Raw genomic sequence first — 9625 nt, forward strand, 5'->3', positions numbered from 1 at the left:
GAAAAACATAAAATTTTACTGTTTTATTGAAGCTCACTGCTTTACGCTTATATACACGGACTGTTTCCCCAGTGTTTACCCGGAGCATTAAAAAGCCCATGTTTGAAATTCCCATCCACTACAATGAGATAGTCTACATCAAGGTGTTTTTGAGCATTAAAGAAAGAACTCCTTGTTGCCTTCTAAAATGTCTAACTTTACTATAAACACTCATAAGCGCTTCCATTGAAAACAAATGGAAGAGTTTTAAGCAGGCATTTAAAAGGCTTCTAAATGACTGTGAATGCCTTTTATAAACCCCAATTAAAAAGAAAAAAAGTCCATGCAGACTAAGCTTTAGTAGTAGTAAATATTCATTGTATGGGTCAGTATAGACAAAAGTGAATATTTTAGTCATATGTTTTACAAGGTGGGATAAGTCTGCCTTTAGTTTGTCTTGGACACTCTTACACTAACATTTCACTTATAAAACCCCTAGGGCAGAAACAAAGTTGTGTTTCAACCCCTTTTATTGTAGCCCACAGTACACACTGTAAAATAAATAAAAACGCCAACATGGAGAGTTGGCTCTTCTTATTACCTCACCAGGGGAGCTCTGAATTCTTCTCCTCACCAAAAGCACCTGGTGATGTGTTGCATGAGGTGATAAAAGTTGTAATAATAAACTAGAAATTAAACAGGGTACTAGTTTTCTAGTTTCTAAAGGAAGGTACTTTACATAATTCTTTAATTAAACTAGTATGCAAATAAAATCAAATGGTCAACATACACTACTCAAATTATACGGAACAGTTAGGTGGTTTACACTAGAGCATCTAAAAGCTGAAAAAAAAGTTTTGGCTGGACACCTGATCGAGTATAAAAAATAGTTGATAAAAGAAAAGAGAGGTATTAATAAGGTGACTAATATTTTTACATTCTTATTTCATTTTCTGCTTCAGAAATTAAGAGGAAGTGGAACTGCCATGGAAACAGGAACTGTGTCTCCAAGTGATGTAAGTGTACTGCAATGGGAAAAAAATCATATGGTTTGATAGTGAATCATAGGTGAGCGCACTGATACTAGACACTAGGCTTTCAGCATACTACTAAGTCTTAACTTTGTCTATTTAGTTCTAACTTATTTTATTTGTTAGAACAGTTTGTTATAAATCATATTATGTTCTATGTCTAGTTTGTGATCCACCCACTACTTCCTCTACTTTTACATATCAGCTATAGATATTTTATACCAAGTTTTTGAGATACTTTTAATAAGCATGGCTGTTTAAATAGATTACAAGCTGTGGATAAAGCGGATGACAAATCATGACAAGGGTGATAGTGGAGGAGTCTGGAGCACAAAAAACAATTCTTTGCGAACATGTTTGTAAAGCTTTTTCCTTTTTGGGGATGTGTTGGGGTTCTGAACCTTTGCTAACAGATGGATCTGATGACAGTGTTTCGGGGTAGGGAGGAGTCATCTGTCCCTGGTAGACCTACAGGTAGACAAGTAGGTGCTTCTAACCACTGCAAGGTATGTGAAATGCACATTTCTGATCACAGAATGAACAGTCACCAACACTCCAATAACTTTATTTTTGAAGTGTATTGTGTATACTTAATGTCATTTAGATAAACTAGCCAAAGTTTGGGGCCATTCAGCTCCTTTATTAGTATTGCCTAAAACGCTCTGATGAAGGAAACCTGTGTGACCCACAAAATGTCTTTGATTTATGAGACCTGTGTAAAGTCTTTACAAAAAACGTATGTTAATAGAGCAGAAATGTAGAAAAATATCTGGTAGAGAGACATAAATAGTAATATTTTGACTTTCTACAATATTCGGCTCTCGGCTTGGGGACAAAATGGTATGATATAAGGCTACATACCCATGCTCAAAAAAATGTTGCCCAAAACAAACTATTATGGTGTAATGTGTGTACAGCATTCCCCTGATGTTTATTGATCAATAAATGACTGAGCAGGGACAATGGCTGTTTTGTATGGAGAATGGCACAGTGGGGGTACATAGCCTTGCACTTGTACAGAATATTGCCACCTGCAGTTGGGAAGGGAAGTTGTTGCCTTTAGAAAATTTGAACCCTTCAATCGTCTTAAGGCCTGTTTAGACTGGCAGTGGAAACAGCAATTCCAGGTGGGTGACATCTTGTTTGCTGCTTTGTTGCTTGCATTGCTAAACACCTTACGTCAGGCAGTACTAAACTGCTCAATGCCACCCACATTCATTTTATTTGAGTGGTTGCAAGAGGGTGGCTACATGTCTCGCTCACTGGCAGAGTTCAAGAGTTTTGGAATCTGTAATTCCAACCTCACTGCCAATGTCATCTATACTCTAGGGATGTACTTTGAAGCAGATATACAATAGACAGAATGTTGTCGGTTCTAATAAAAAAAATTCTACTCTTGACTGTTTTTTTTTTCTCGAAAAACACTTCCAATTTAAACACTTCTTTTCCCTGCAGATAATTGCATGTTTAGATTAAAGAATAAAATCTGCATTGAATTTTCAATATTCAATTTGTCTGATTTTCATCCAGGTTTTATTATAATTAATCTTTGAAATCTGAATGTTAATGGTCATCTGTCATTGAAAAAGGATAGCCTTGAATTTTGACCCTGCAATTTCTCTATATAATAGCACCAGGTTAGCATGCATTACTTTCAAAAGATAAGAGCTTTTATTCTAAAGGCTGAAGCTCTTGTCTTGAAAGGTTGTATGAGGAATGTGTTCCCTCTGGAGCTGGGGAGAGCTGACCTTGTGTGCTTCTGCAAAGTGTTTCTTCATTATGTTACCATACATACCATAGGTTCATTTTACAAAATCCACAGTGCTAACACATCACAAAAGGATTTGTTTTCCTGCTATTCCTTGTGATTTTTGTTTTTGTGGTAATAAGCATTTCATTCCGGTGCTGATGCAAATAATCACTTTCTGCTTGTAATTGTGTTTTGATTAAGGAATTCTTTGGTAAAGATATCTTCTGCGAATTTAGACTCCATAACCAGCGAGTGGAACCATAGCTTATACAGGGGGACAAACATGCCCAGATTTTAGTCCGATTTGGAGCTTCCGCTGGCATCTTTGCTTTGCAATAGAACAGAGATTGTAGAGGAACCAGTGAGAGATTTAGGGACAGTATAAAAGGACTGTCTTGAAAGTGCAAATTTTGGGAAAGTGGGAAATTTGAGGGGACTATATGTTAAGATTAGGTGCTCGGCAATGCAGCCAGCAAGAATCATTAGTATTCTGTTCTTTACAGATATGTGCTTGCTTAGATCTTTTTTTTTTTGTTTTTAAACATATGGCTGTGATTACTACAGTTAATAATCACATAGACACCTCTGTACACTTTTTTTTTTTTTTAATTTCTTTTTATTTAACAGTATATATCAGTAAATCGTTTAACAGTACTACAGGAATGTTTATTTTCTCTCATTGCAGCCAAAATAAATCGCCCTTTTGTTTCTTCCATCTAATTCCCCTCATTCTTTTATTTTCAGAGCTCACAGTATGTGCAGTGTGTCGCAGGATGCCTTCAACTGATGCTTCGGGTTAATGAGTACCGTTTTGCGTGGGTGGAAGCAGATGGTGTCAACTGGTAAGACTTGTTACTGAGCATAATGATAAATGCAAAGAAGCATCTTAAAAACTATTGCTGTCACCATGGATTTGACTGCATCTTGGTAATAAGTGTAATATGATTAAAGCCACCTAACAAAGTACAGAAGGCAACTTTATTTTTGATGAAGGGATAAAGTTCTGAAGAGTGGGTGTAAAGCAAGCAAGTAAGGTATTCCTGACAGACATTAACGGTAGTGCAGATCTCCAAATACAGGCTCGGTCAGTGGAAATGGAGCACGTTAACTGATAAATAGCATATAGAGTTATTGTTTGCCTGTTAAAATGCCATGTAATATGAATAATATATACGTTGTGTGGGTACAAGTTTACCATGTTCTCCCCAGCCCCTTTTAGCCGGGTGCAGTTTTTGGATGGTTTCCTAAAAGTTGGGCATACTACCACACAGTTGGGGCATAATAAAATGGGAATACCTATGGGACAAATGGACATCAGGAACACTACATTTATTGTGTTACCCTGCCGACTATTTGAATGCCTGCCTACAGCTTTTCCCCACCCAGCTGAAAAATATTTTTAGGTTTACTAATCACTCTTTTTATGACAAAGCAATGATAATTGTATTCCATACAGACAGTTTTCCAATTATATTCTGATAAAACAGTTGTATCCTAAGTGAATTATTGATTTGATCACTGGGGCACAGTATTGGCATTTGGATGAGCATATAAGTGTAATAGGCCTTTAAAAATCCAATTTGTCAAGTGATTGCTGCTGAATGTTCATGATCTGTGAATTGTAGTCTGTAATCACCTTCCAGCTTTTGTAATGTGTCAATAGTAAATACTATATCATTCATATTATTCTAGCAGATGTGTATGCAGGTTGCATAAAACACAAAATATGGCAAAGCTATGGAGGGTCAAGGTATTTTTATATCGAGGTTCACACACCCCAGGTAGTTGTGTTGGCAACATTTAAAACCATAATCAACAGAAATGCCAATAAAATGAATGTGAATAAATAATTGGTGTGTTATTTTTAAAACCTTTATTTCGCCTCTTTTACAGGCATGCTTTTGTTCCCAAGTAGAGTTCTGTAGTTAGAACTTTGTTTTAACCTATAATTTAGGCTCTGTTTATATATTACACATGGAATTGTAAGTGCTTTTGTAGGCAGGGACTGCTGTGATTGGTTCAATAACTGTAAAACAGTGAGAAATATGTTGGCGCTATCTAAGTGATTAACATTTTTGTTGTGTTTTTAAAATTGAAAGATTAAGCTTCCTTTAGACATTTTATCCATTGAGTTTTCTTCCCATCTGAAAGAAACTTGACTTCTAATCTATCTTAAATCATCAAGTGAAGCATGTGAAGAATTTTGCTCATCCATCAAGAAAGACCTCTATGTTCTAGGACAAACACTATAATGCAGAATAGTGCAATCAATCAATGACCAGATACTTTAATAAAATTTTTGTCTTAATTCTGATTTCCTTATAAACACCAAAAAAAACAGCCATTGCTCATTTTGGCTTTTGCTTTCCTTTAATGTGCCTAATTTAATAAAGCTTTCCAGAGGCTCGAGAGGATACACTTTCATCAGTGAAGCTGGGTGATCAAACAAACAAACCTGGAATCCAGAATAGAAAATATTTGCTAACAAATAGAAAATGATCTTTCGGTTTTCTGCTTCAAAATAAGAGTAGTTGTTTATTTTATTGGAGCTCAGAGAAAGGAAGCCCCTTTTTGTACCACATTTTTAGTATGCATTACACATATAAGTAGTAAACGTGCTTTACTTATTCTTACATTTTCTTTTCTTTTTCAGCATTATGTCCGTATTAAGTAACAAATGTGGATTCCAGCTTCAGTATCAAATGATCTTTTCTGTCTGGTTGCTCGCATTCAGCCCACAAATGTGCGAGTATTTACGGAAGTACAACATTGTTCCCGTACTCTCTGATATCCTTCAGGAATCTGTCAAAGAGAAAGTAACACGGATCATTCTAGCAGCTTTTAAGGTAAGGAAAAGCTGGCTTTTGGAATGCTAATATTTGTGGTGTTTGTATTCACATACAGTTCATTCTTTATACATTGAGAACAATGAAGGTCAATGGACACTACAGTATATGATAATCTGGTTTTTCTCCTGGCAAGATTCTCTTTGTGTATGTTAGGTTATGAATGAATATATATATATATAAATATATATATATATTTGTTTAAATGAGACACACCATGAAGTATGTGTTATCTCAGGGGTGTCAAACTCAAATACACAGAGGGCCAAAATTAAAGACTTGGACAAAGTTGCGGGCCAACCTTGAAAATATATTGAATAAATTGAGGAAATGTTTCCTTCTCATTAGATATAAACCCTTTTCATATGGAAACAAAGAAGTTTTGCTTCACATTCAGTGTGGAACAAGCTTATATTAGAGAAAGAGGCATAACAATTTTTTTAAATTTTATTTAAGAAAAAAGTCTTATGCCTCTTTCTTTTGATTTGTAGCCTTGAGCCTAGAGTTAAACTTCAATGGTAACTTTTTGCACAGGCTAACAATAATAATAACAACAACAATATTCCTCTATGAAAATCCAACCATTGAAGTCCATGCCTAGGAATGACAAAGAAAAGTACAGCTGAGGGGGAGTGCTGGAAATGCCAGACGCGGCCATTGCGGAGCTAAATCTTTTGAGTTGCCTGCCGCTGAAACTCCCTCTTCATTGAAATAGCACCGCTACTAAAATTCCCGGCATTATTTGCGTCTAGTAAACAGTCCAATGCGGGGCCACGCAAAGGCAGAGAGCACGCTGGTCTATAGATGCGAGTGATGCCGGGAATTGTAGTAGCGGCACAATTTTAATGCAGCGGCGGGCCAGCTGCAGTTCATATTTAGGATTCCTTTGGGGGCCAAAAAAAAGGATGTGTAGGGCCAGGTTTTATTGTCATTTCTTTTTGACTTGCTGCGGTGGCATTAGGTACAGTTGCTGCATTATTCATGTTTGGAAGCAAACCATGGCTACGTTCTAAACCTCTTCCTAATGGGTTACTACGTTTTATAATGATTGTCCTTAAATGTAGCCTAAGCATGTCAGGAACATAAAAATATCTTTGCCTCATCTTTTACAAGCAAGGTAGATTTATTGGAAAAGTAACATTTGGGAAACCTTGAAGTAAAAAGGAGTGTAAATTATCCAGAAATGCATATCCATAGGAATCTTCAGCGATTTGAATGTGTAAATGAAAATACAGCCTAATTGACAGGGAAATGTATAAATATACCCTTTTGTCCACTACCTTCAGATTTGGGTCTAAATTGGGGAAATGAAAAGTTATCCATATGAGCAACAAAACAGGTGCAAACTAAAGCTGCGTACACACTGCCAATTTTTGTCGTTGGAAAGGATCTTTCACGATCCTTTCCAACGACAAGGGAGTGCAAGATGCATGAACGATGCTGTACATACAGCACCGTTCATGCTCTATGGAGAGGGGAGGGGGAGAGCGACGGAGCGGCACCCTGCTGCGTGCTCTCCCCTTCACTTTCATTACGATCGGCTGTCGTCCATCGTCCGTGGATCCGGCAGGTCGGTCGTCCGGACAATGGACGACACTGACTGTACACACGGCAGATTTTCGCCCGATAATTGGCCGATGCCGATTATCGGGCGATAAAAATCTGACGTGTGTACGTAGCTTTAGTTTTTAATTAGCTGAAATGACATGGGGAAATGGGCTCACACCTCGACTTTCCTTCAAGGTTGTCTCATTGTTTCCTGTGTGTTAAAGCAGAACTGTCAAAAACAAAAAGCATCACTTACCTTTTTCTTCTGCCCCCAATCCCTCTGTACGTAGCGGGTCCAACGCCCTTCTGGAATTTTATTTCATTCTAGCACAGGGGAAATGCTGGGTGCTGCCAACTTCTTCTATCTGCTTTCCTCTTCTGCCTACGTCACCCGATCTCACACTGCGCATGCGCAAGATCAGGTGACATAGCCTGCTGTAAATGAGGGGGGAGGGGACAATGCTAACTTCACAGCGCATGCAAGGGATTGACACTTATTTTTCCATTGCAAGAAAATGAGCAGCCTGAAGCCTACTGGGATTGTCTACATTTTTCTATAAAAAGTGAGTACAGAACAAAGTAAAAATTCCGGTGATAGATTTATCCATTCCATTCTTGAGCCATTACAAAAAGAAGTGTGTTTTTGGTCTCACTCTATATAATGTACTTGTTATATGGTGCATCATCTTTCTTGGAGGTAAATTTTACTTTTGTAAAGCTACACATAATGGTGTTGTTCTAATTGTAGAATCTGCTGGAAAAGTCCACTGAGCGAGAAACTAGACAAGAATATGCATTGGCAATGATTCAGTGCAAAGTGCTCAAGCAGCTAGAGAACCTGGAACAGCAGAAGTATGATGATGAAGACATTGTTGAAGATATCAAATTCCTCTTGGAGAAACTTGGAGAAAGTGTGCAAGATTTAAGGTGCGTTCAATGAATCGATAATGGATTAGTAACCTAATGCTTTGAAATCAGGTATAGTAAATTGATTGTTAAAATCAGAGTTAAGGTTTCATTCTTACCTGGTGAAAATGCCCGTCTTGCATTCCACACAGCCTTTGGACCTTCGAACAAATGAGCAAAAACCAAAATTTCTTGAAACTCCTCACTTTACCTCACATCCAATATTTGTTGTGCTGACCATAGTCACCTAAATAATATGACCGCTAAAACAAATTAACCTGCCTGGCGGTATGATAAATTTAGTATTTTTTAATGTCAAATTGGTACATTTGACACTTAAAAATACTTCTAATTTTAAATTTTCCCACAGGTCCTGCCCCTCAACGCATGTACGTTGAATGCCTGCCCGACATCTGCATCCCCTATCCTCGTGTTTCCAACGTTCACATGCCGGGATGTGAGGCCAGCGGACGCAGATGTCGGCCTGGGATCACCTAGTGGACCTAGATGCTGGGCCGGTATGGCTGGGCTGGGTGCCGTGGGCTCGTCAGGGCCAGATAAGCCCTCAATTCAACCCTGAGTGTGGCTCAGGGTTACTACTTTTTGTAATGAAATTTCGCCCCGAGCCACACTCTGTATTACCGCTAGGAGGGTAAGAGTTGTATCCAGAACAACAGGTGTATTTTACAATGAAAATATCCACTGTCATGTTAGGAGATTATTGTCTAAAAGGGGATTTCTCTTTATTCTGGCATAATTTTCTCTAAATTTTAATTGCATCTCCAGTAAAAGATAACCTTTCCCAGTAAATATAAATGGAGTAGTTTTTACTCTTCTCTAAAGAATGAATATACATAAACTTTAAGTATTCTATAACATTCAGATGGATGGTCGTGTAGGGCTGCTTTTACCCATTCTTAACCGCTTGTAATAAGCAGCCTACAACTGTGCGTGTGTATCTATGCAGTTGGCATTTACAGTAGTGGCCAGTTGTTTTTAGTAATTTCTAAAGAGGCAGTTGTCTACCAGACACTGAAAGAATTTTGAGCCTTGAATCTATCGCCACAGTTGACAACGAACATCTCACAACTAATATCTCTGATATCGCTCACAATTATTTCAATGATAAATGTTTTCAGTCTTGGAGTGACCATATATTTTCATTTACTTTTAACGTATATATGATCAAAACGTTTTGTAGTAAAAAGGTTAATAGTCTCGTCAGTGTTTGTATTGCTGTGTTTATCATGTTGGGGAGATTGTAAAGTTTCCAGGACAATAACTTAGAAGTGAGGAATTCTCCTCTTAACCAGTTGTCACCAGAACTAATGTCTCCAGTGGAAGATTTCCTGTTTTTGTGTTGTGATAACTCAACAGGATCACGCAGCTTCACTGATGAAAGTACCGTATTTTTCGAACCATAAGACGCACCGGACTATAAGATGCACCAGGTTTTCAGAGAAGGGAAAACAAGAAAAAAATATTCTGAACCAAATTGTACCAGTGTAGTAAAATATTTATTATAACTGTTTGTACAGTACAAAGAAAAGTACAGTACAGTACAA

General features: G+C 37.6%; 1 protein-coding gene across 1 annotated transcript in view; it reads left to right on the forward strand.

Annotated features, from left to right (window-relative positions):
- The window catches only part of ATP6V1H (ATPase H+ transporting V1 subunit H), a 51729-nt gene that overhangs the window by 22066 nt on the left and 20038 nt on the right, over positions 1 to 9625 (forward strand). The window contains exons 8-11 of the mRNA XM_072411207.1: positions 942 to 995; positions 3505 to 3602; positions 5414 to 5606; positions 7903 to 8081. Coding sequence (XP_072267308.1) covers positions 942 to 995; positions 3505 to 3602; positions 5414 to 5606; positions 7903 to 8081 — 524 coding nt within the window. The remainder of the gene's footprint in view (positions 1 to 941; positions 996 to 3504; positions 3603 to 5413; positions 5607 to 7902; positions 8082 to 9625) is intronic.

Source organism: Pyxicephalus adspersus, chromosome 5, assembly GCF_032062135.1.
Source record: "Pyxicephalus adspersus chromosome 5, UCB_Pads_2.0, whole genome shotgun sequence".
Classification (NCBI taxonomy): domain Eukaryota; kingdom Metazoa; phylum Chordata; class Amphibia; order Anura; family Pyxicephalidae; genus Pyxicephalus; species Pyxicephalus adspersus.